Source organism: Aythya marila, assembly GCF_965140915.1.
Source record: "Aythya marila genome assembly, chromosome: Z".
Classification (NCBI taxonomy): domain Eukaryota; kingdom Metazoa; phylum Chordata; class Aves; order Anseriformes; family Anatidae; genus Aythya; species Aythya marila.
In genome coordinates, this window is record NC_139080.1 from 63,359,684 (window position 1) to 63,387,397 (window position 27,714).

A 27,714-nucleotide genomic window follows, 5' to 3' on the forward strand; every position below is an offset into this window, starting at 1 on the left:
CAAATTACCAGAAGCTCACCCATGGGCTCGGTTTCTGATGTTATATAAGATATGGTGTGAAAAGCACGAAAAATACAGACGTGGCAGAGGGTGGGCTGCTGTTCTGCCCTGCTGCCTTCCCTCCTTCACTTCTGGTGGCTGCTTTCCCCACCACCATCGCACAGGGGCAGCCCACTCTTGCCCCCTCACATCCCCTGCTCTTGTCAGCTCCTCAGAGAACCACTGCCAAAACAGTGAGGGCAGGCCCGCAAACACACCTTCCACACACAGGCTGACTAGCCCAGATAAGTAATTCAGATTAAAAGCTGCAAAGACAGGCAAATTGGATTTTAGTTCCTCTTAGCCACTGGATTTCAAACTCAGGCTCCTCTACAATACCTGGCTTAAGCTGTTACCTGAAACTGAACTCCATGTTACCTTTACAGCTCTTTTAACCCAAGTCTTTCAACCCAAGTCACCTTCCTGCATAAGCACTCCTCTCAAAACAGACATAATCAAACACTCATCTTGATGCTCTCTGAGCAGGAGTAAAATTCATCTTAAAGCAAAGCGTCTTCATGGGGACTCAAAATGTAGACAAGTTCTTTTCTGCTCATCAGGAGATATGAGAAGCTTTTCTTCTGAAGGATGAGGGGTTCATCAGGTTCACGTGAGTCAGGCTGCTCAGAGCAAACCTCCAAGTCCCTGCAGCAGTAATCTCTGCTTATTTCCTTTTTGCAGCTCCTCATGTGATTCATTTTTGTACCACTGCCCAGCTCTATCCCTTACCCCCACCTGGGGAAAGAAGAAATGCCATCACAAGAGAGCTGTGTATCAGTCACTATATAAAACCAGGCAGAAGACAGGGACAGAAACTGGTGTCACCTGCAGGGTCCTGGTGGAGAACATGCAGAATTTCAAATGCTTTTAAAACTATTCTCAGAAAGTTCTCATGTTCATATCATTTGGGATTTGGGGCTTGTTTCTAGTACTGTCCATTTCTCTAAATGCTTCTTCTGGAGAAATGTTATTTATTCCATTCCTCATAAATGACAAGTTCTTGATTTCTGCAAACCATACTGAGAGCAGGAATACATCTTAGAGCAGAGCAAAAGAATGAGATAAAAACAGAGAAGAGTAGGGATTTGATTAAAAACCAGAGTATACCGAGATCCTTATTTCAACAAAATCAATAGCTGTTGCACAAGGACAGTGCCAGTATTGCTGTCCTCTCTCTGAAATTCACACTATTTTATATTGGTTTACTGATTTTTATTCCACTTGCAGGAAAATGCCTGAAATGGCTCTAAAGAAGGGACGAGTATTATTATCAATCAGACCATCAGACACAAATATTTATTCACAGCATCTAAAAATACTTTGAAGTTAAAGCTACAAGAGACACAGATGAATTCCAATGAAGGAAACATAGGGCTGTGCAAGTAAAACAATTCTGAGTAGACTGAGGGTGAATAACTGCAGGGGTGTTCATGTGGCTGACTGCTGCAAGAGGAAACTTACACACAGTGAGAAGTAAAGAGAAGGAAAGAAGGTTGAAACCCTTTCTATAATATTATGGCACTTTTATGACAGTCCTTTCCTGTGATTTGAACTGGGATTTAAGAGTCCTGAAAGAAAGTCATACAATCTCCTAATGCCTTAGTGCCTCTGCTATAAAATGCACTTGATTGTTAATCTATCTCACAGGGATATTTGGGAGTGCTCAGATGCTACTGTGACGTTTGTGACAGGTGCCTTGGGGGCCTAGGATATCTCACAGAGCATTGTACTGAGCCTAAGCAGATGTCGTGGGTGTATGGATTACACGAGGGCTGCCTTCTTGGGGCTAGAAGTGTTACCCGCGTCTCTGTGTCCCAGGTATAATGTGCAACTTGTGAAACAGAGTCACAGGGGAATAATCAGTACAAATCATTAGGAAAGATAACAAGTTGGCAAAGTGATGTTCCCCTGGGGGACAGCAATATGCAATCATTTGCCCTGGTGTGAGGGTTGACAAGCTAAGTGGAAAAACATTGTGACTGCCAAAAGAGATAACGTGCCCAGGGTTCAGGCACTGGTGTGCAGGGAGGGAATTAATACCTGTTGGGATGTCACACCGCAGAGACAGGAGCGTGCGGGAATAAGGAATTGGTGATATATCCTCTTTCCCTAACAGGAGCTCTTTGTTTGGAGAAAACCAGATGCTTAGCAGTTAATGCAGAGTACGCTAACGCTCCCCGGCTTTGTTGCAACAGCTTTATTGATGCGAGAGGTTTGGAAAGGCAAAACTGGGGTAATGGGATCTGTAAGCAATAATACCCTGCTCCTAAGCACGTACAGTTTACCACACAGAAGCATCCTTTCGCTAGCATGATTTATGTCACCCGAGAAAGAAGCTTCATTATCGCAGCAGAATATCTCTCAGCTCCTGGATAACATCAATAAATTACAAAGGGGCTGTAATCTAAACCCCGGGCTGGAGGTAAGGACATGCAAGCGGAAAACACAGAAAGCAGGAGGCCTCCGAGGTGGCCCCTGGAGAGCTGGGGGCAGAGTGACCGCCACTATGGAAAGTCTGTAAAGGTCACAGGACAGCTACTGCTCCGCTTTCCTTCACACACGTCAAGCATCCCTGGGGCTGGGACTTGGCAATGCGATGCTCTGCGTACAAGGAACAGCACTGTTTGCAGTAAACATGCACATTTCACTCCAACGTGCGAACTCGGCTGTCTATCGAGGCATATGCTCTCGTGGAGGGAAGTCTGATCCAAGCTACCAGCACAGGCGGCACAGGCTGTCACCCTCTTGCAGGGAAATCATGGGCAAAAAGGGGTTTCTTGACTGAAACCCTTCATGATTTTGTGTATCATGTAAAATGGATGGGACAGGAACAAGACCCGGCCATCCAAATTGACCCAGGCGCCCTCGGCATGGCTCCTGCTGGGCCTTAAGCAGGAGATGACTGGGGCAGGCCCTCTCTCAACCAGGCCCAAGGGGTCTGCACTTGGAAGAGGGGAGGGGGACGGGGAGTTTGTGGTGGGCACAAACAGCAGTGTGCAAAGGCACCTCTGGAGCTGACACAGGACACATGCAGAACACGCACACTCTTCCAAATAACCCCTTTGTTTATCACTCTTGGGTTTAAGGCTAAAAATGCAGCGCTTGCTTTGTGTTTCCTAAACCTGTCAGAGCGGAGTCTCTGAGGGGAGGGGAGAAGAAGCTCCTTCTGCTTTGTATATGCACCAGCAGCTCACAAACACGAGAAGCTGGATTTATGACCCCCTTCTTGTGAGAAATGCACTGGCTACTTTCCCTCAAAATATTTTCAAGCCCTGAATCATTTCCTGCGGGTGCCACTTCCCACTCCGGCGCTGCCCGCAGCCAGCCCAACCATGGGTGACAGGAAAAGCACCCAGCACCCTGCCAGCCCACGTGCGGCCCCGTTGGAGCCCCATGTCCACAGGTCAGCTCAGGGACGGGCCACACGAGTGCCAGACGCCGAGCTGATGGGCCCAGCAGTGCCCCGCACGGCTGGGGTTTTGTTGGGCCTCCATCCGGCAGCCGCAGGAGTGTGCTGCGGGTGCGAAGCGGGCGTACATAATGCATCGCGCTCAGAGGCACGTCAATAAACAAGCAAAATAAATAAATAAATAAACAAACAATCAAACAATGATGATGGTTATAATAATATAGGATGATATAGTAAATAATAATGCATTATTATTTATAATGCACGTATATTGTTTATAACAATGAAATAGCACAAAACATAAAGAAATCATATACATAAAACAAAAATAAAAAATAAAATTATATAAAATAAAATAACACGAAGTATAATGTAATGAATGAAATAATATACATAAAATAAAATGAATAAAAATTAAAAAATGATAAAATGAAATGATACAAAATAAAATATGATGAAATGATATAAATAAAATAAAAATAAAATAACAATGAAATAAGATGAGATGAGATAAAATAGAATAAATAAAATTAAAAATGATAATTTTAATGAGATGAGATGTGAGATGAGATAAAAAATAAAATAAAATAAAATAAAATAAAATAAAATAAAATAAAATAAAATAAAATAAAATAAAATAAAATAAAATAAAATAACGTAGGATAAGGTAAAATAAAATAACGTAGGATAAGGTGAGATAAAGGCGGAGGGGACGTGGGAAACGCCGGGAGGAGGAGGAGGAGGAGGCGGAGGCGGCACCGCCCGCCCCATCCCAGCCCGGCGGCACCCCGGGGGCGCGCCCCTCGCCCCGTCCCCGGCCGCAGGGGGGTCCCGGCGCGGCCCCCCGCGCCCCCCTCTCCTCCATCCCTTACCTTCCCTCGCTCCAGCAGCTCCGCGATGTAGCCGAAGCGGCCGCCCTCGGCCGCCCCCGCCATGCCGCAGCCGCCGGGGGCGTTGCGGGAGCGGCGGCGGCCGGGCGGCAGCGCCCCGGCCGGCGGGGGGGAGCGGGGGGCACGGCGGGGTGCGGGCGGCTGGGGGCGGCGTGGGGAGGTGGGCGAGGGGCTGTGAAGGGGGCTGCTGCTGCTGGCATGCGGTGCAGAGCGGTGCCCGGCCGGCTGCATGGCTGGGGGGGGCGTCAGGCAGGGTGGGACTGGGTCTGCATGTGCTGCCTGCCGTGCTGCCGCCCGGGCGGGGGGGATGCGGCGTGCCTGGAGGCTGCCGAGGCACAGGGAGGGGTGCCGGCACCCTGCTGCTTGGGGAGGAGATCCTCGGGGTCTGATGAGGCGTTCAGCGGGGCAGCTAGCAGGAGGGACTCTGTAAAACGCCGTCCAGAAGAGCTGGGCAAGGGCACCCCGTGGGGTGGCCGGCGATGGGTGCTTGAGGCACGGCAGGTGTCGCAGCCCTGCTCCGTGAGGGCCTCCGCTCTCCACAGCTGGAATCACCTGCTAGTGATGGTGGGAGCAGGACGGGTCACTTCAGATGACTTCTTACTCCCCTGGTCCCTCGCCAGCTCTCCCCCGGACCAAAGGGTGGAAGGGGACAAACCGCGCTTACCCTTCGGATATCGGGTGGCCCATGGGGCACATCACCCCGGCGTGGTGAACGCATAGCGAAGGGTGTTTTATAACGGGATAACATATCCCTTCGGAGGCTGTATTTCCTAAGCTTGTTGATACAGTAGTAATGCTACACCGTATGCTCTCGGCAGGTTACTCACAGAAACAATATACCTTTCTTTCTCAGGAAATGGGACTCATGAATAGCCACCGGACTTTTCTGTTACTAGATACTGTAGAATTACATATATCAGATGACTCATTAATCAAATAGCCTGTTATTGGGGTATAGGGAAGCTTTCAGCATTCCCCGTATTGCTTTTGTGCAAGTAGCAAAGAGTTTATCGGAATAAACGATGGGCAGTGGCACGGTGGACAGTCAGTTGTCATCGCCCACGCAGCTGAGAAGCCTGTGATATATAATTTAACTCCAACCAAGATATTTTGCTCCTCTGATCTAATTCCAGCTCAACAAGTGGCAGCCATGTGGGGAAGCTTTGATGCTGTGGTTTTGGAGGGTATGAGCACGGCCAGGGGCTGGGTATGAGGGCTGTGCAGCTCCTCACCTGGCTGCACCCAGGCTCCCTGCCAGCCGCAGCACCCCGGCATCAGGGAGGGTTGCACCGTGGCATCGGCATCAACCTCTGAACGATAACCGGAGCCCAGCAGCAAACATACCTTTGACCGTGCTGGTCAGTAATGACGAGCCATGCAAAAAGCTGAGGAATTTACAGCCCTTCCTGCTCTATATAGGAAATGATGGCTCCTCACTGCTGCCTTCAGCTGGAGGTGTGTCTGCACCCACACCTCATGGCAGGGCTGTCACGTTCGTGATAATCGATGCCCTGCGTCCTGCGAGGCCGTGCTCTGACGTGGCATGCGTCTGTCCAGCGTCCTTCGGCCATGAATCACACTGGTATTTTGACCTAGCTGCTGCTTACAAAAGAGATGTAAATGTAGCCCAAGTCATGAAGGGCAAAGAAGATACAGGAGAAGAAGGACAAAGCTGGTGGTTCTTTCATGCCATCTATTTGGAGTGGTTTTGTTTCAGCACTAGCTCTGTTAGCATCCTGGGCTCGGGTGGCTGTCAGTGACAGGCAAGCAGGACAAGGTCACTGCCTGCTTTTGCATTGATCTTACATCTTTGGCAGTGGCATCCTCCCAGGTGGCTCTTTGTGGAAAGATCCCTGTACAACAGCCCTGTGTGCCATCAGCCCTGCAGAAGGGGGTATTCCCGCAGACTGTTGCAAGGCTTGGGGGCCTCATGGATGGGTCGGAATCACTCACATGAGCTATCCCCACAGATCTAGACTGGCCAGGGGTTTGGGACTGCTCCCTGCAGCAGATATTGATTCCCTTGGCTATCCCAAGGGGTCCTATCTACCTCCCCTGGGACAGAGGAAAGTTTGCACCAGCCTTTATCTCAAGCGGCTGCGGGCTGACAGAGGAATGTGTGCTTGGAAGGCCGGGGACAGGTGGAGAAGCCTCATGTTGTTGCAGCTGGTGGCCCAGGGGCTTTAGCCACACTTGGTATCTGGTTGCTGTGTTTCACGCAACCTTTGCAAGGTAGGCTGTATGGCAGAAATAGTGGGGAATGCCTCACCTGCTCCACATAAATCGCTGGTATGAATTTGCTTTCTCTGCTATTCCTCCCCCAGTTTTCTGTCTCAGGTTGGTTCCTTTCTATGGAACATCGACACCCAAAAATGCATCCAAAACTTCGGTGATCAGGAAATTATCAACGTCAGAACACGTCATGTTTTCTTGAAATTAATCAGTAGAATGATTCAATTTCCTTCATATCACTTAGACTGGAAGTGTCTCCAAAAAAGCAAGGATTCTTGGCCCAATTATGCACTAATTGTTTTATACCAGTGGAAAATCTGGTCCTGCATTCTTATCCTGAAATGTTACACGGCACAATGCTTTGCCTTGACACGCTAATGCAGAAAATAAATTGTAAAGGAAATTTATGTTTCCTGACCTGTGAATTACATTGATTCTCCCAGGACAGCAGTGACAGCTCTAGATTTTCTGGTTGATGTCCTCCATCTAAGTTTCTAATTCCTAACTAAATCTGCACAGTGAAGCCTGACACTATATTCTTTTTGCTCCCCCAGGATTGTAAAGTGTTTTCCCATTTACACAGTACAGATGATACACTCAAACATACACCTGTGGTAGCAGTCCAGCATCACCCTCAGCAGGGGCCTTGCCCCACTGCATGCCACATGTGAAGTTGTTGGCCATCGTGACCTGAGGAAATCTACTCAAAGGCAGGTTTGTAACCAGCTGCAGGTGGCCATACAGAAGGGGCTAATACAAATATTTCAGTACTAAGGAGATACAAAGTGCTATGCTTCTATTTTACGGTAGGAAATGGATAGTGGAATATTTACATGGAGGAAATGGATCTGTGTAGGTGCACTGCCATCTCAGAGGACTCAGATGTCACCAGCAGTTTCAACATCAGAGATGGCAAGAAAGATGATGCAATAGGTAGTGGAAAAGTGTGCTGACATTCACTAGGACCTACCTCAGTGTTAAAGTGTACATTTGGGCAAACATTTGAAATCATGAAAAAACAAAACACAAAACATGCATATCCAGGGATGTCTGCCTGTGGTAAGGACTATGGCGTGCATTAATTCTCCTAACAATTTTTAGAGGCCTACATCCGAATTGAGCAATAATGAAGAGATTTTCTGTAAATAGTTTATGAATTTTATGTAAACTGTTTCGTTCCATGGGGAGTAATGTTGACGGGAACTGTCACGAAGAAGAAGAAAAATTGTCTTGAAACAGATGAGACCTGATGATTGGAAAGATTTTGCAAGCAGGACAAATGTGACCAAACTGTATTTCAAAGCTTGCAGTACCTGCATGCAGATCTAAAGCTCTCTCTGCAACAAAACCCATCCCTACTAGTTCTTTTTGGGACCACAGGGTTGTTTCCATTCCCACCTTCATTGCTCTGGGGATAAACCCCATATAAGCCTTTTAGTAAGCAGTCAGGGAGCTGTCTACTTCTGCATCCATTCTATGTTCAGCTGAGGTTCCACCAAAGCCACCCCGAGAAGACAAACTCCTGCCTCACTCTCTGACACTGGTGTTAATAGCCCCTGTACTGGGTCTGGAGTGAGTCTGTGATTCCTGGGAATCCCCAGATCCCTTTCCACACTACAGCTGACTATTCACATCCTTGCTTCATGTTGGGGAATGTGATTTTGCCTCCTCCACGTCTCCAGTCTAGACTTCCTTAGCGATCTGATTTTTATTCCCCACCAACACAGTCTGAAACAGAGTTTTACTGAGTTTTGCATACCTCATTCTGATAGATACTGGCAAACCCCAAAAGATCACTAAACATGTAGCACGGAATATAGCACAGTTCTGCAGCTGCTCTGAGGCTAAGTGTGATGTTGTCCATCATTGATGGCCAGAAGAAACAGTCTCACCTTCAGCCTGTACCTCACATTTCCTTTATTTCTGGCTGCAAGTCCTCTGGCTAAGGCAAATTTAGTAAAATTAAAAGGTGAATTTCAAATCCACGATGTTTTGGAGCCAGATGTTTTGTTCTGCTATGTTCAACAGAGGGCAGCTGCAACTTGTGTTCAGACTTTTTGTCACCTTTAGGTATCTACAGGTATAAATCTGTATCAGATATATATCTCTCTACATCTGTCTATACAGATATCTAGATATAGGTACAGGTAGGTATCTACTTCTAGGCTCTAAATGGCAATGCTCCATTTAGAGAGCTCCATTCAAATACCATGAATATCTCTACCCAATACTTTTCAGGTATAAACACACAAATAAAGCACAGAGCTAAAAATGCATCCATGCCACATGAAAATTTATTTTTATGTATGATTTCGTCTAGACTTTCCCATATGACTCTAACACAATATCACACACCCCTGGGAAAAAGCTTATTTAAGAAATATGGGTTAAGTATGTAGATTATTATTAATATTTAATGTATTGAGTATGTTATTATATATTTATAAGGAATCAGCTAAAGTACATAATGATACATACCATGAATATATAATGCAATTGCCATTTTTTGCTACAACTACAGTTAATCAAGTTTGACAATGTAAAGAGAATTTCGTGTATATGTGGAGTTTTAACAAATACTGAGTAAAACAGCAGGCTTGAGCCTACTAATTTACTAAGCCTATTGATTTACTTAAAAGAATTTGTCTAATTAAATCAGAGACATGGAAATTGGGTGAAGATATGGGAAAGATGAGCCCTACCGATCTCTGCATACGAATGCAGTGATGCATATTTCAGTAATTTTGCATGTGATACAGAGGGGACATGTCTGAAACAGTGCAGGCACTGAGGAGGGGGGCAGAGCCCTGAAAGCTTTTTAGACTCAGCTGGCCTTCAGAGAATATCACATCTCTTTGCAGAGCTTGTCCAATTGTGTGTCCAGGGTTTGAAGGCAGCAGCTGTGCTCTGACACTTAACTATGCCAGGGTTGGGTTGGACTAACTTTCCTTTCACAGAGTAGCGTGCCCTGTGTTCATTCAATGACTCTGCCCTGTGCTTTTACCAATCTTTAATCCCTCCTGACAGTGTGTTCAGTTTCACTGTGGAGTGGCTTTGCACATCTGTGCAGGCCCTGAGGCCTGCTGGACACCTGCTGCCCGTCCCCACTTTGCACCAGGCCAGGGTTGCCGTGTCCCTTTCCTTGCCTGTCCCACAGGCACCTGAGGTCCTCCTGGCCAGGCCCTGCCACCTGCTTACAGCACCAGCGTAGTTTGCTCATGTGTATAAAGGGATGGGCAGCGCTGAGCTAAAGGCCTAAAATGCCACTGGCGGGAGGTTGTCTGAAGTCACAGCAAGGCAAAATGTTCCAGTTGTATTGACAGAAAGCCAAGGGTCAGCACTGAAGAGCAGTCACTCTCCTGCTCCCTGGTCCTGCTGTGAGGAGCACACAGGGGACGGGGTAGAGCAGCTCCAGCCCCAGCTGTGAGATGGATGCCAGGGCTGGGCAGGGACTGTGTGAGGCCAAGCCTCCCACTTCTGGCTTGTGCAAGTGCAAGCAGAGCACCACGACAAGCTGAGACCATGCAATAAGATAGCTCGGCAGTTCCTCTGGAGGATGTTCTGCAGGGCAGAGCGAGGCACCGCAAACTTGGTCACCACAGAAAGGTCCTGTCACACAGATCTGCAGAAGCACAGCCCCTCCTGGTGGGACTGTGGGTCCAACCGTGGGCAGACAGCTGCTTAATGTGCTCCTAAAGGTTCGTTCCTTTGACTTGATGTCTTCAGCAGTTCTCCATGGCATGTTTAAAGAGGCCTCTGTACTGCAGCAGCCTGACAGAGGGGAGTGGGTTTCCCTCTGGTTCAGCTGTAAGGCACAACTTACACGTTGCCCCACTTGCTTTGCCTTGCTGTGAATAGAGGAAAGTCAAAAGCACATTGCTCTGCCAGGGGTGGCTCCTCCCAGAGTCCTCCCCAGACAGCGCCCAGCCCAGGATTTCAAAATGGTTAAAGACCAGAAAAACCTTTCTCCCACTAGTTAGAAATATTGCCTTATTTGTTACCTTTTTACTGTTTTCATGTAGAGCCGTGACAGGCAAAATAAACTATGTTGGTGAAAAGGACATCTTTGTCTGGTGTGATTCCCGCTCCCCCTGTTTAAATTAATCAAGAATAATCTGCTCCTGATTGAGGTCTTCCCTTACTAGTGCAGTGCACAGACTTCCACCAGTGGCTGACATCAGAGCATTTATTTCTGACAGGCAAAAATAAAATAAAATAAAATAAAATAAAATTAAATTAAAATATAAAATAAAATAAAAGACTTCCTTCACTGTGTTCCTGCTCACTCCAAATCTAGCTGGCATCAAAACTCACCTCAAGGCTCAGCTTATTCAGAGGCAGAAGCAGGCCCATGGGTAGCTGCAGCAGGCTGGCCAGCCAGGAAGGGGACAGGAGGGGGGTCTGGCCCAGACGGGCTACCAGATCAGCAGCTGCTGCAGAATTTAATATCCTTTTATAGCAAGGAGATCGTGGGAACGCTTGCTCCTCATAGCCCATGGAGTCCTTGGCTTAAAAAGCTGCCCTCCCTGGGGACTATATGCCACGTAATATCCCAAACGCCAGCCTGTGCGTCTGCTTAGGTTTCTGCCACAGCCAAAATCAGCGTGTTTTCCTTTGCTTTGCACGGGGACCTGTAAACACCCCCCTGTTCTGGAGCTTGGGAACTGTGACTTGGAGTCACACAAGGTGTGTGAAAGCCTGCAATAGCGAGGGCTACAGCCCTCAGGCCTGATGCAGGACAAGGGGCGCCCAGAACAGAGGGAGAAGCGTGGTAAGAGTGCACACCACAGGGCATGGAGCAGGCTCTGGTGCTTGCTGGGGTCACCACCTACACAGCAGCCTTCCTACCAAGAGATGGTTTATGTCTGCTGTCACAGGCCCTACTACTACCAGCAGTGCCAGATTCTGCAAGAGGAAGTTGGTCAAGGCTGGGGCTATGTACAGTGAAAACAAAAGTCAAGGCACGGAGCCATCAGAAAAGTTTGGTAGCAGTAACAGTACTGGAAACAACCAGTAAGGTTGTTTCCACAGCCTGCGTATGAAGCTATCTATAGCATCTGGGGAGCCACAGAGGGCATTTTTTATCAACACTGAAGGATGTGTGCTGCCTGGCCATACACTTCAAGCCATATAGAGAGACATACACAAAAATAAAGAAAAGTCCAGTGATCATGTTGGAAAACCTCATCCAGACACATCTCTATCAGGATCTTGCCCTTGGCTGCACCATCAGAAGGATGCTGGGCAGGCAGCACTGCCCGGGGACTGCTGATCTGTAACATGTGAGTACAAAGGCTGGTGTGCAAATGTGCTCAGTTCTTCCAAAACTTCTGATTTTCTTTAGATTATCTTCGTATTATTTACAGAAACATCCCCCACCTTGCAGTTTAGTATTTTAAGTCTTACCAGCAAAAAATTAGTGTGTTGAAGCAGCACTGAATAACTTGTTTTGGTAAAAAAATAGGCCAGGAGGGTCCTTAAGAGTACACCAAACTGTCCTGAGGCAGGATAAGCTGTCCCTGTGTCATTCTTGGCTTAGTCTAACCTGATGTGAAAGGACAGCCTCACTGAAAACTCCACAGCTTCCCCAGGGCAATAGGTTTACAGAGATGCCTTTCAGGGCAATGCTCCTCCAAAATAAGTTTGAAGTTGAATAAGGTTTTTATGGAAATGTTATAATAAGCAGTAAAAAGGCTGGGCTCAAGATTAAAATGTAGTTTTGTAAAGTGAGCCTGTTTTTGTAAGGTACGGTCATGATTTAAAGAAAGTTGCTAAATGGGCAGCACAACACCAAACAAATATAGCTCTGTGCTTAGGAAAACCTTCAAATTACCCAAGGGCAGCATGCAATTTTAGCAGCATTCCAGCATATTTAGCTTTCCAGGCAGCATAAGCACCACTCCTTTTCCACAAACACCGAGGTGATGAACAGTGAAAAGCTGTGTCTTGATTTCTCTTCTGTCATTTTCCTGCCAAGTCATCCCTTTTGCTGATTCCCCATAAAATGGTCACAGGGGTGAGGCAAAGCCTGTGTAACATGTGCTGTATCAAAGGGGACGAGGGGAGAGATCCAGATGGAAATTCAGTGATGGCTCTTGCAGAATTAGCTTCATGAAGGCCTCCAGGCTATCTCACAAGGGTATTTGAACTCTGTCACTGCTAGCTCACAAAGTGGTTGTTTAACAGGACACAGGGCAGCCTCCTGGTCCTTGATAACCAGAGCCCAGTTGTCACCACAACTGTGTTAACACTACGAGTTAACGCAGAAGCCACCTTTGCATGAATACATGTCTGCCAAAACACAAGCTTCTCTATATAGACACATCTCCCTCCTTTCCCTTGCGAGCTTAACATAAACAGCCTAATCTGGCAAGTCAAGCGCAATGTCCTCACCACAAACCTTTCCCCTCCCAGGCACATTTTGAAATTCTCAGATTGCTGCTGCAGATTGTTCTCATATAGATTTTCTCTTCCTTGATGAACTTCTCATTTTTGTTGAGACAGAGCTTCTTCCTTCCTTGGGATCCTGCACATTCTCCAGCAATAGTAATTATTTTTATCCTGTCCCTAAGTACAGGGTCTGTACCTACAAAAGTACATTTTAAAGGGTGGTCACACACTTCAGTGGTCAAACAAGGCGTTTTGCCAGTGCTTCAGAAACTAAGGTAGTGTGGGATTTTCGCTGCCCTTGGTGGTGCAACTTGAAAGCCTCTGGACATTTTCACGTTCAGTGCCCAGAGAAGGTGCTGCGTGGGCAGTCGTCACTCAGAGCATGTGACTGGTTTGGAAAAACCCACCAACATGAGACACAGCTCACCAGAAATCAGTTTTTCCTGTTTCACAAAACAACAGGTCATTGATTTTTATTGAATTCAGAAACTAATTGGACAAATAGAGACAAGTAAGACAAACTTTAGAACAGTGTGTTGAAAGTGTAATTCTATAGTGTACTGCTATCACTTGGTAGAGTGATTTAGTAGTCATTTAGTATAGAGATAGTGACACTTACTCTGTTTCACCCTGTGGTTGCTGAAAGTGAGAGGAACTGCTTAAATGGTCATTACTTGCAATAGCAAACCAAGAACTTTTCAGGACTGCAGTATTTAACACTAACCAAAACAGACCAATATTCTCATTGAACAGATGAATTTCAGAGATGTTTCGTGTTTTAGATGCTCCAGTAGGATCTGCTTACCTGGGGGTTCTTTCTCTTTTTCATGTCCCGACAACGTATCTTCTACCTCATCAGTGGCACCAAAAGCAGTTACCAATATCAGAGTTCTTCTTGGGCTGTCCACAATAGCTCTTACTTTGCAAATCCTTCACCCTCTACCACAATGGAACCCCTAACAGAATGGCTAAGGACTCACTACAAAGCTAAATGTATTTTTCTGGGGACACTACTGTTTCAAAGGGATATTTCATTTTTGATACTGGCTTCCACTGAGAGCAGAGTATTTAACTTCTTCAGCTCCTTTTAAGTTGTCTTTTACTTTGCTATGGGGCACTGAACACAGAGCAAGGAAGCCTGTTATTACGTTTCACATACATACTTCAGATGTTCCTCCAATGTCCAATTTACTTGTTAGTCATTTTTTTTCATAGCATGTAATTGTTCCATTTAGAACCAAATTTCCTCTAGATGAAAAGCCCATAAATAAATATGTACATACTTAGCAACAGTTCTCCAAAGTGGTTCTATCATGTCTGCCAGCAGCTACGTACAAGAGATTAAAGTTGCTGTGAAAGCCTTAATGATGATGTTTAAAACCTCAGTCCTCAGATCCTATTGAAAGGATGCATTTAACTCCCCTCGTTCAACAAGCTACTTCAAAGCTATTCTTCTAGAATAGGAGTTGAAGACATTGTTTGTGAACAATCAGTGATAGGGGCATCCAGCTGACATATATTTGTCAGCTGAGCCAACATCACCGAGCTTTGAGTGCTGATGAGGATTACGTAAGGCATTAATTTTATAAATACAGTCTTGACAGGCAGGCAGAATAAAGGAGTGGGTCTGTTGTACCACACCATTGCTGGAACATCAAAAGGTTGTGGCAATGTAGCTGTTCCACATAATTAATGCAAGCAAGCCCTTATAGCCAAGACATTTTACACCCTCAAGGACATGTTAAAGTCACTGAAGTAATTAATTTCTTATTTAGGTTCAGCCTCAGCAATGTAAAACTGTGGTTAATGCAAAATTGTTACAGGTGGGAAGTAATCTGATGGATAGCTTTTGTAGCTATGCTTACATTTTACATTTCACATACAAGTTTACATGCATTTGAACTTCAGTTTTTAAAGGGATTTTAAGTCATTACCTATGAATTTTTTGTCTATCAACTTATCATTCATTATTTTCTAGTCAGAAGACATGGTAAATGCAAAAATGTGAAAGGCAATGCAGTCTAGTATTAACCACAGAAGTCAGTCAGGATCAAAACAGCCACTCCACAGGCACACTCAATGGCCATCACCTGCTTGTTTGATGTTAAGAATGGCAAATCATGTATGCAGTGTTGGTTATTAACACATATTTTTGTCAACTTAAAAAAGATTAAAGATTCCAAAGAAGTCAAAAAATGCTGTTTATGCCAGAGAGGTGTAAGCAGTTTGCTGGCTTGAAAAACAACTGTGGGAGTTAGTGGGAAACAAATACGCCTTCTGCAGGTTTTAGAAAAGGGAAACTCTGCTGTCAACATTCAGTCTGAGAAAGATGCTGCTATTTAGCCAGGAAAAAAAAAAAGTTGTAGAAGAACTGGTGCCCAAGGGGAAATGTAAAACATGTATTAACAAGCCATATAGGCATAGTAGCTTACAGATCAACAACAACAAAAAACAAAAACAAAACAACAACAACAAAAAAGAATTAGCTGCTTTTGCCCTATAAAACATTGTTAAATTACTTGCACTGAGAAATCAACTAGTTTTTCCACAGAATATGAGTTTTCACTGTTATGTCATGACTTCTGGTTCTCTACCCTGTTATTCTTTAGAATTGAGAACACGGTTAACAGGCAGTGAAACTCAGGAGCCACAGCTCAAGATTTTGCAAGTATGGATTTACTCCAAGATAATCAAATGCAGCGTTCCTCATGCAGCCAGAAAAGTATCAATACTGGGTCTGTCTGCCAGCAGAGACTTACTTAGAGCAGCTTATTTTGAGCATAATACCATATATCAAAACACCACACAATCATTAATATCCCATGAAGATGGTATTTCAGATAAAAACACTTTGGCTAACAATCCACCGCATATGTATAGAAGGTACCCAGGAGAACCATGAAATTCATTTAGTGATGCCACACAACTTTGAAAGTCCAGTATATTGAATAAAATAATTTTATTTTTATTTACTTGATTTTATTTTTTTAACAAAGTTTATGGAATCTGAAAGTAGACGATAACTGAGATTTAATATGGGAATATTCTCTACCCAAAAATATGTCAGACATCAAGATCATAAAGAACTCCAAGGTTCTGTGCTATACTGTATGATATGTAAACAGATTTTGAAAATACTTTCCCATTATATATTTTGACACAGTATGCACAAATTTAAAAAAATAAAATAAAAATGAAGTTTAATTGCCTCAAGGGATTTCTTAGTCATAAAGCCATTTGAAGAGCCATTTACAGTCTGTGGTTACAAGCATCTACATAATCAAAATATCCCCTTTTTCATAATGCAGAGTAACCTGCTGAAGATAATCCCCTATCAAAGTGATGCCAGCAACACAGATCTGATTGCATGACTCCAGCACTTAAAAGAGCACGTTGGTTATACATGGCTTTTAACCTTGGGCTACAATTATGCTACCAGAACTAAATTCAAGTGTAAATCAGTCATGTAGAGATGTCTGTGTCGTCTGAACACTGTTTAGAGTCCTTGTTTTCCAGATCTGGTGAAGATGGTGAAGGCGCTCTGAGGTTCTTGTGCTTACATTCAGGGCAGGATGAACTTTGCAGATGCCAGATTCTCCGATTAACGACAAGCCACAGATCCCAAAGTAGGCATGTAAAGCATCTGAAAGGAGGACAGAATATGAAAAATAGAATTGTGTGTCTTTCAGTTGTAGCAGTCAAGTATTCTGGGTTTCAGCCCTCCTGAATAATCACAGCCAAGGAAAACACACAGCTGTTACATTTTAAATTTGATATTTTCCACAATAAAACAATTTCTGCTCAAACTTGCCAGCATGAACTGACGGTCTACAATCTCTAAGACTAGAATAATTTTTATTTTATAACAATTCTTGCCCATTACTATACTTCCGAGTGCTCAGGCCAAACAGCAAAGAGTTTCAGGAGCTGGAAATAATTTCCTTCAAGACAGCAAATGTTTTTTCCCCAAATATGAAGGATTTTTTTGGCTATGTGGTGGACTGATGACTAAAGAAATACTAATAGCTGACAGACAGCAAGACTTAGAAGTATAGACTTACCTATCTTCCCCGCTTCCTGAGCAAATACCCTAAGAACAGGAATTCATTAAGTGGCTTGATCAACTGTAACAGATGACTAACAGCTCTTATTTCCCCTGCCCCACTCTGCTCCTGATGCCTACCTTACACAGGGACTAAAGCTTGCTGAACCTCCATGACATACAGCAACTCAGGAAACATATAAGCAAGTGTAAACAGACAGTTTTCTGACATTTTAGTGAATGAAACTGCTTTGCAGAAGGGTTCAATATACACCAGTGTTAGTGCAAAAACAGGAAAGGAGAATGCACCTGTAGTTGGGCCAGCTGGGAAGAAGAGAAGTGAACCTCCTCACCCTGTGCAACAGCAAGTCATTAGATTGGAATATCTGACCAAGAAATCACAGACTAAATTTGGAGAGTATTAACAAATTAATGTGTACATTACAAGTTCTCAACATGCAGTAATCTTTTACTAATGTGTAAGTGAAGTCGTATCTGACTAAAATGATAGGGGGACCTCTGAGAGAACAGATTTACGAAAAGGGGGAAAAAAACCTGAGCTGCCGCCCACCTGTGGGGCACCCGTGCTGGAGCAGTTTGCTCCTGGGGGATGGATGGATGGATGGACCCCGTGGGATGGAGCCATGTGGGAGCAGTGCTTGAAGAGCTTTGGGAAAAGCAGTTCAGGAAGGACAGCACCCCGTGGGAGGGACCCCACGTGGAGCAGGGGCAGAGAGGGACTGTGAGGGAGTGGCAGAGATGAAGCGTCAGGGACTGACTGCAGGCCCCATTCCCCTGAGCTGCTTGGGGGAAGGTGATGGGAGAGGGTGGAAGGGGAGGGTGGTTTTAGTTTCTTTCCCTTTTTTCTCACTTCTCTAGATTGTTAGCTATACGTAATAAATGTTATTAATCTCCCTATGCTGAATCTGTTTTGCCTGTGATGATCATTGTTGAGTGATCTTCCTGTCCTATTCTCAACCCCTAAGACCTTTGCGTCATATTTTCTTCCCCTCTCCCTTTGTGGAGGGGTAGTCAGATAGCAGTTGTGGTGGAGCTCAGCTGCCCAGCTGACTAAAAACACTGCAGTTAGGCAAGGTGAACTCAGCTTCAGGAGGTAATAAATGCACTAAAAATCATATACAAACCTAGTTACCTGTACATGGTGAGTTTAGCTATGAAGTTCAACTGTTCTGCAAACCCATACCAACTTAACACTCGCATTCTAGAAAAAACACATTTATGGAGTCTATGTACTACGCTGTTACAAGCTATAAAAGAACACGTTTTTTCACTGCTGAAATACATTTGTCCAAATATTTCATGAGCAACTCAAAAGCATAGAAAACAACAAAGTGTATGCACTATAACAGCAAAAACTCACTTTAGTGTTTTACATTTAGTAATCGCACACATTTTCAACTTCTTGCTCTCTTTTTTTATTCATGTTAGATCTTTTCATCCTTCTCTTGCAGCATGTGTAATTCACACATGCTTCCATTCCTTTTCTACTGCCTATCATTTACAGGTAACAAACAAGATGCATAACAGTTGCTGCATGACTTCCTGGGGCATACAGCTGTGCATCTAGCAACTTAAAAAAAAGTTTATAAGTTTATTAAATCCAGTAGTGATTTATGCTCAAGTTAAAAAAATATATGTTTATGTATATGTTCTAGGAAAATGTTGCAGTTTAACCTGGGTAGGCAGCTAAGCATCACATGGCTTCTCCCTCTCTTTCCCTCCTCCACCTCCAGCAGAATGGGGGAAGAGGAAAAGAAGAGCAAAAGTGAGAAAACTCCCTGGCTGATATAAAAATTTCAACTGGTAACGCAAAGGTGCGTCTGCCTGTAAAGCAAAACAAGGCACTCACTTAGTACTTCCCATCAGCAGGCAGGTGTTCAGCCACTTCAGGAAAACAAGGCTCATCACACGTAAGGGTTGCTTGGGGAAACGAACACCTTAAATGCCACAGTCTTCCCTTCCTCATTCCCCCAGCTATTATTGCTGACTATGATGCCATATGGTACGGGATAGTGTGAGAAACAGAGAAGACCTTGTTGCTGCTGTGTAAACACTGTCTGGCAATATCTAAAACACTGACGTCTTATCAGCACTGTGTTGGTCACAAATCCAAAGCACAGCATCATATGGGCTACTGCTAAGAAAATTAACTTTATCACAGCCACCAGACCCAGTACAAAAAAAGGAAAAGTTCTGTAGGACTGTAGGATTTGGGGGTTTAATGTTTGTTTCAAGTGGCATTAACCTCAGATAGCAAATCTAATTACTAAGAATGAAACTTTGAAAAAAGAAAATATCGCTTTCATCTGCCTCATACGGACATGTTCAAATAAGTTTATCAGACAGTTGTAAATAAAGAACTGAACAAATACAGTAGGTATGCAATTCTGTTTTGAAGTATGAATCTCCCTAGAAAGCCAGTGTCCATATATATCCCCTTTATACAACAGTAATAACACTACTACAGTGATATCCAGAAGATTCATCAGATAAAAACCTTTCCTTGGCACACTCTTACATTCTTACTACTTACTTACTGAATGTTATATCACATCTGAGTTTTGTAACAAAAACAAATTGAAGCCACTATTATCAAATGTTTAAAAACTCTAAATACTTCAAGGCGAGTGAATTATTTCATATTGACCCTCACCAGATGTGTTAACGTGTTTGCAAGATAACTCATACCATTCTCATTACCTTCTCATTTTGAATTTACATTAACTCAACATGAGTGTGTACACTTAACCACCAACATGCTTTTGACAACAACAGAGCTGCACAGATGCTTCACGTTAGCAAAGTGTGAAATCTTAATTGTGGCAGACATACAACATTCAAAAAGACAGCTTCCCTTCCAGTTTCTAGACTGAACTTGTAGGAAACTTAACTGTGCACATATGACATTGAAATTACAGATCCATAGAAAAAAAATTTGCAATGCTGCATTTATAGTCATTCTTCAGATTAAAGATGCAGTTAGCTTTTTTTTTCTTTCCTTCAAAACTTGAACACAGACTTACAGTCACTGGTTGCCTGAGGAAAGAATCCTGTAATAAACCCACCTATCACAAAAGTACAAATCTTCCGCTGCCCCTGAAAAATTCCTACAGCACTTAAATTCAGTGGTACCAAACATAATACCACCCAAAAACAATCCAGGAAGATAGACAATTTTATAAGATATGTGTTGTATGAATTGTCAGAGCAAACTAGAAAAAAAATCTGGAATAGCAGCAAAGTTTCTGTATGTTCATAGAACAACCTAGTTAATCACTACTCTACTTTAACCCTTGTGTTGCATTTCTGTGACCAGCCAGGACATTAAAGTAGTAGCTTATTCAAAAGGACATTCAAAAGTAGCTTACTCTCATGAGAAAATGTAAGAGACAGCAAAAGCTTGCTATATAGGAAACAGCAGTGTTCAGGCAGGAACATCACACAAATCAAAGCAAAACAGCTTTGTAAGAAGTCTTGCCTTTTTCAGGTATCTCAATCACAGCTATGTTAAAAGCTGGGTTAAGGAACTTTGCACATGACTGGCATTTTAAGCAGGTACGTTCTTCTTAGCCTGCTAAGTAAATGGTTCATCAACATAAACAGAAATATTTTCTTCAAGTGATACTGACTGTTTACCTACTGTAGGAAAAAAGATATTTAGTCCTCAGGAAACCTAAGCAGGTTTTCAGGGATACAGGGGGAACGTATCTATCACATACATTGTCTTGGTCTACCACAACAAATTCTCAACTGTTGCTCAGAGTGAAGTGAAGTGACAAAAGGATGAAATATCTGCACAGATTCAAAACGGTCTCATCCTTCATTACGTCTGCATTTTTCTCTTGTTTATTGAGTTTACAGGCTGTTTATCTTCCCTGTACAAAATGCCACTCAGCAACATTACTGGCCTGACTTTTACAACTTTGCAATACCTTTGTTGCACTCTAGCATCTTGCGAAATTATTTCAAATGAAAAGATTTTTTTATCTTTTCAAGCTTTTTGTTATTTCAAATTACACAATTGCAAGATGATAACAATAATTGACTTTCAGATATACTACTTCTTTCTGAGTCACTATAATATATAAATCATAACAATCTATGCTTCAAGTTGATTAAACACATCAATGACTTCTGCATAAGCTTAAAGGATTCCCTTATTAAGAAAGCGAATGGTCTGAAATATTTTAATCAAAACATTTATGAAGATACCCATTGTACAATGCATTCCTTAATTGGAACAGTTAAACACATTCAGAAAGGCTTGTCCAGCTCTGAACAGATAGTGATACTCTTTCAGTGTTAGTCTAAACAATAGCTCACTTGCTCAGTGGTTCAACAAGAAAAAAATACATCCCCTGTCTTTCTTTTAAATCATGAAAATTCCACTGTATATTTTTTTAATTTACTTTTTGAAAGAGACTGGGGAAGAAACTTCCCTTACACCTCTCAAATATCTGACTGCTGGAAACATACTTCTAGCTTTTAAAACACTTGCATGATTTTGAAAAGTAAATGTACCTGGATGGCTATCCGGCCACTTGGCAAATCCACCAACAAGGCGATCTTGAGTTGACAGGATGTAATTTCGGTTTTTCTCAAAATTTGTGTATTGGAATACGTTTAACAGCTGAAAAGAAGAAGGTAGACTGTTACAGTAATATACTAAACCTTAGTGTATTTTTAATACTAAAATACAGTGCCTACCTATGTAGATAAGCAGTGCAATAGAGCACTAAGGCGGTAAACCTCCAAATCCTGCATTCTTGCATGATATAAAACCTTTACAGTTTTCTGTGCATATTTACATACTGATGCCAAAGATGTAACTCTTTGAAATGGTATGATGTTTAAGGAAACCAAGACAAAACAGTAACTATCCTGTGGCTGTTTTGTACACTACCTTCAATGTGGCGCCCACCCAAAAGGAGTAGCAAGTGTCTACGGGTTTGTTGGGTCGTCCATGGTAGCCATTCTGTTGTCTCATTATACACCACCTTCTTATTCTGTTCAGTTCTTTTTCTGAAAAAACTTCTTCCAATTTACCCATCAAACACAGAGATGCAATACCACAAAATGTAGAGCCACCTGTGAAGAAATGGTTGTTAATGGTTGTTGCACTTCTTCAGGGAAGCCTGTTCAGTCAGAACTTCAATTAGAGTAGTGACAATTTCATCAATAGATTTCTGCAAGTATGAAAGCATCTTTTACATCTAAAATCCAAATAAAAATACTTCAGTACATATATCAAAGAAACAAACAAACGAATAAACAATTCTTGCACAAATAAATCTGAATTCATTTTACTAAATTTGGAGGGCCTTTCAGTGCTGCATAATTTACATTACACAGCAGCCTGGGGATGAGTAAATGCAGCAGAAAACATTTCTTCATATTAAACTTACACAAGAAAACTATTGAGAAGCTAGCAACTGAACTGAAGCAGAGATGACAAATGCAATTTCAGATACAATGCCCAAGAGAAGAAAACCAGAAGTGTCTGATGATCAGAAAGCCCCAGAAGTATTAGGAAAAAATTAAGACATGGTTAATGTGATGAAAAGACTGCTGGATTCTCATGGTTGTCACCAACACAAATTATGTTTCTATAAAATTTTTTGTTGTCAAGGAATCTGTAAGCAATTGGAAGAAAAATTCATGTTGTTTGTGCATCATTGCTATTACTTTTTAAAACCCACTAAAACTCATTCTGAGCCTATTATCTGCAATGATAAAGTTACAACCCGGGGAAAGAACGTAGGAGAGATGTTGATATATGACTCAGGGCTCAAAGTTCTTTATACTACTCCGGTGCTAGAAGACCACAGGCAACTATAAGGTTATCTTCTTTCTGATGCTGAAATGCAGGAAGGGTAACTGAAATAATGCTGTGTGTTATCAGCATTCTACAGTAATTTAGTTAAGTATGTTGGGGTATAGTTTAAGTTTTTCAACGTTTTCCTTCCTGCAGGAAGAAGACAGTTGGAATACTTCAGAATTTCGACTCCAAGGATAAAACTAACAAACATCTGAGAGATTTAGTATCAGTCACATAAAAGTAAGAACTTTCTTTGTCAGGAAGAGACCAACTACTTCATAGCATAGAAAAATACTTTGCTTAAAAATATCAGTCTCTTGGAAATTCCTATCTTCGAAGTTACTGTTTTTTTTACAAAAGTATGTGTCTTCAAGATTTGAGCCTCCAACGGGTGGTGCAATCTGTCAGAGGAAATGCTTCTAGGTTTAACTAGAAGGTGCTGAAACTGGAGATTATCAGGTGTATTGCATAAAATCTCATGCAGATAAATCCACAGAGTAGCAATGGTACACGATGAAAAGGTTTGCTCTGTCATCAAGACATGAGAGCTAACACCTTTCAACAAAACATTCATGAGGTAAAAATATCGGAGCTGGTATATCAAGTGTCAATCTGGTCTGATATTAAGCAGAAACTAAGAGAAGTAGGAAGATAGTATGGTGAGGCATGTTTTAGATTTGTTCCTCCTCATCCCACTTCCTTAAAATTAGAAAAAGAAGGAAAGGCATGACATACCCTGAACTTGTTACAGCATTTCACAATTCCAGTCTTAAAAAGAGAGTATTTTAACATTCTTACCATGAGATTCCAGTCCAGCTCCCTGTGCCAAGCCATTATCATAGGACTGAAGAAAAAAAATGTACAAACCAGTTACTTCAGAGCCAAATCACTTTTACAGACATTGCAATTTCTCAGTTTACTAGCAAAATTATCAGACTATAATGACCATTTAAAAATAGTTAAATTCTGAACCTATGCCTCAAGAAAATTCTTGGCACAATATTGTTAACTGATCAGCTTTGTTTCAGTACAATTAAAGTCAGCTTTTATGACTTTTTACCTCATTTTAATTAAGTGTCTAGAAATAGGTAAATATTTCTTTGCCAAAAAGGGAAAGCATATGATGCAGATAGATATCCACTTTCCTTTTTTGTAATGAAAAAGCTTCATTTTTTCTTTAATGCTCATGTAATTCCAAACAAAATTAAACACATAAATGAAATCTGTCTCAAAACCTCATTAACATACTAAAAAACAAAATGCACGTTAATACTGTATACACAACACTGAAGTATAAGAAATGTTTTAGTTAGGAGCAAGAACACCAGGCTTTAAATAAACTGAAGACTGAAGTGAGGGGAGACCAGAAGCAGCAACATAATAAGGCATGCTATTTTACCAAACTTAATCTATCCTGTAAAATATGATTGTTAAAAAATAATTCACAATGCTCTAAAATCACTTTGTTAAGTGAAAGAAGAATCAGGAGCTTCACTCTGACAAACAAAGCAGCAGAAATATTATAGTACAGATCTGTTATGAGCAAGAATCTAAGAATGGGTAATATTGTAAATGTAAGAATAACAATCTCTCTTCACTACAAATTCACTAAAGCATTCTGCATGATAAGGAACAAGAGAACACAGTAAGTTATTCATAAAATGGAACATGCTTATTTTACAAGTGTTTACTGAATACTTAATAACCAATACATTATCACTGGACAAATACCAAAGTGTTTAGTGGGAAGAAAAATAATTCAACCTTTTATGTTTAACTTTCAAAGTTAAATTACACAGATCCTACTCCTTCCGTATCAGCAGTTCAATTAATGATTGCTTCATGTTCTGATTAGATAGAGAACAATTATTTTTTTTTCTGGACTATGAATTTTTCATGTTTTCTTCAAAACATTTAATAGTGGCTAGAAGATACAGGACATCTTGAAAGACCACCAATGACTCCCATAGTCCTAACCAAACAATGGCTACAGCAGCTGTCACGTCCTTAGTTATTACCTAAGAATTATATTACTTTGTAGGTCTGTTTTTAAGGCTCACACTGGGGAGAAAGAAAAAGGAAACAAAAGCAGATGTGGAAGCAACACAAAACTGTATTTCTCAGTTTTTGAGTTGTTGCTGCAAGTTGAAGCAACTAGAAGCAACAAAGTTCAAACTGCAGCTTGAACTTCCAAAGTACAAACCCACTTTAAGTAATGACCATCAACATCTGAATGTTAAAACACAGTGCAAATTTACTTTAAACTCTGCAGTACCTTTCGCAAAGGCAATCCAAACGTGCTACCTCACTCCATGGACCCATTAATTGCTAAGCAAAGGCAAACTGATTAGCAAACCTAAACTGAGTAAGCTAATTAACTCTACAAACAGTAATTGTAAAAGGAGGTGGTTTACTTCATGTATGACAAAGTAATTAGCTCTGCAGAAAAGCTGTTAAGTAAGCATCCCAGACAGCTGTTGGGATGCACACTTACTGGGCTGTAGAATTAGCTGGAAATTTTAATAGGTAATAGTGGACTTCTGGCTGATTGGTACCTATGTATTTACAGGTGGCAGCTACTCTTTGGGGACATGTGTGTGTGAAAGCACTACAGAAATACTTTTAGTTCTTTGTCCTTTTGAACAGGACTAGGAAAATAAATGCAAAAAAAGCCGAGGTTTCTACTACTTGAATGCTACATAATAAAATACTGTCCTCAGGAAATATGTAGATCCAGTTAGGACAATCTTTACTTCACACTCTAAACCTTCACTCCAGAAGTTTCACAACCAGCTACTATATCACAATTAATCAACAGACATATATACCTGCATTTAGAGAGTACTCTACTGTATTAGGAAAAACAGATGCTACACTTAAATTCTTGCAGTATATCTACTTAAGGCCACATTTGCGGTAAATCAAGAAACGGTGAAAACTGTAGCATTTAAGAATGCATGTTTGCTGAAGTCATTCAGAATTTCAGCATCTGAGTGTCTGCTCTTTTTAAATTAGTAATACATCTGACCTTTGAATATGTAAGCCAAAATCGACTCATACTGATAAAAACTGTGAGACTAGAACCTGACAATTCTGATAACATTAAAAATGATCTTTTTTATTTTTGTGATCTGTATAAAAACTGTATATAAACAGTTTTTAGTCAATTGATAATAATCTTCTGTACAGGGGTTTCGTTCTTTTTGACAGTTACTTTCCAGAGTAAAGCAACACCATCATTTCACGTTACAGTTTGCTGCTCTACTTGATGCACCTATCTGTATGGATTCCCTGTCCTTTAGCTGTGTTATGTATGTCAGAATTCTGATACTGCACCACTAAAGAGGAATCCAGAAGGTTTTTTTTACAGTTCACTGTCTAAGCAGTGATGTTACTCTCCATACAAATTAGCAATAATTCACTTACATGCAAATTTGAATAACTGAAAAAAGTTTGTGAACTACACTTGTTTCATCTATTTGCCAATGACACAGGGTAGTCAAACAAAATCATACCTTTAGCAGCTTACTGGCAAGCAATGCACTCTCATTTTATGCACTTCTATTAATAATAGAAGCATCAAGACGAGGTAACATTGTAGGAAAACAGGAGTAAGTATTTTCAAGAAAGTCTGTAGTAATATAATAACTATACTATAGTAATACAGTAATAAGGGATAATAAATCTATGTTTTATACATTGTGATACTTGGCTCATATGATTGAATTGAATTTGAGCACATCTCAAGGCAGGTCATGGAAAGAGATGAGTGAGAGGAAGGAGGCACAACCACCGTAAAATGATTTTCACAACGGGTTCCCTCTCAATACACCTGAGCGTTCTTTGGACACATCTTCAGCTCTGCCATGTGACCAAGCATGAAGCCAAGATTTTGTGTGTTTGCCTAGAAGCGCCTTGTCACCCAGTTAGTGCACTGAGATACATACTGGTATGGCCACTCAGCAGCACAGCCAGAAAACCCAAACAAAACTACTGTGCATGTGTATACCAACTCTGCTGTACATTCACAATAAACCAACACTTTTAAAAAGTGTAAGTCCTACTGAACACAGAACATGGTCAATTTACCAGTTTACAGTAAACTTGGACAGAAATGCTTTATCTCCTGCTACACATTAGTATGCCCTAAGGAGACTGCTGCCTGACAAAATCTCCTGGGCTAAATCTCTCTTAGCTAGCCTTGAAAAGATCTAGTGTTTTTGACAGCATCTTCTGGAGTTTGACCATTTTTACTTTTTACCATTTTACTGTCCAGTTTTACTTCACTGGTTGACTGAAGTATTAATACGTGTGTTTCCAAGAGGAAAAGGTTTCTTGCTCTGTTCTGTTCAGGCTTCAATTTCTATATACATATACATATATATATATATATATGTTAGTGGGTCGTTTTTCCCAGCAGAATCACAGAAGTTGGAATTCACAGGTTAAAGAATTAATGCCAAGAGTCTAGAAGCAGTCTGTCAATTCATTTCAAGATCACTGTAGACAGCAACCCTCCAGGTTTTTCCACACGCCTGCTTTATCAGTAGCCCCATATGATACCCCCCAGTTCTCGTTTTAAAAACAAACAGTTGTTCTGTACTTACTTTGTTTTTCAGTGCCATTTTTTACTATACATATTTCTGCCCAATTCCATGTAATCATCTCATTTCTGATGTGATGTACAGAGCAACACGGTGAAGATTTGCTCTGAAGTGTACTAGTTATATATACTAACATACTAACTCATGTAATAGTATATTAAATTCTCCCCACACAAAAGCCACTTCATACCTCCGACAATTCAACGAAGCTTTCTTTTCAAGAAACTAGAACTAGTTCTTCCTAGAACTGCCATATCCTTTGGGACCAA

At 41.8% G+C, this 27,714-nt stretch overlaps 1 protein-coding gene across 1 annotated transcript in view; it reads right to left on the reverse strand.

The window, feature by feature from the left end:
* Positions 1 to 15,826: 15,826 nt before the first annotated feature.
* The window catches only part of PGGT1B (protein geranylgeranyltransferase type I subunit beta), a 37,690-nt gene continuing 25,802 nt past the window's right edge, over positions 15,827 to 27,714 (reverse strand). Inside the window, 5 exon segments of the mRNA XM_082784025.1 lie at positions 15,827 to 16,469; positions 16,472 to 16,603; positions 21,545 to 21,653; positions 21,927 to 22,111; positions 23,640 to 23,685. Coding sequence (XP_082640151.1) covers positions 16,423 to 16,469; positions 16,472 to 16,603; positions 21,545 to 21,653; positions 21,927 to 22,111; positions 23,640 to 23,685 — 519 coding nt within the window. The 3' untranslated portion in view covers positions 15,827 to 16,422.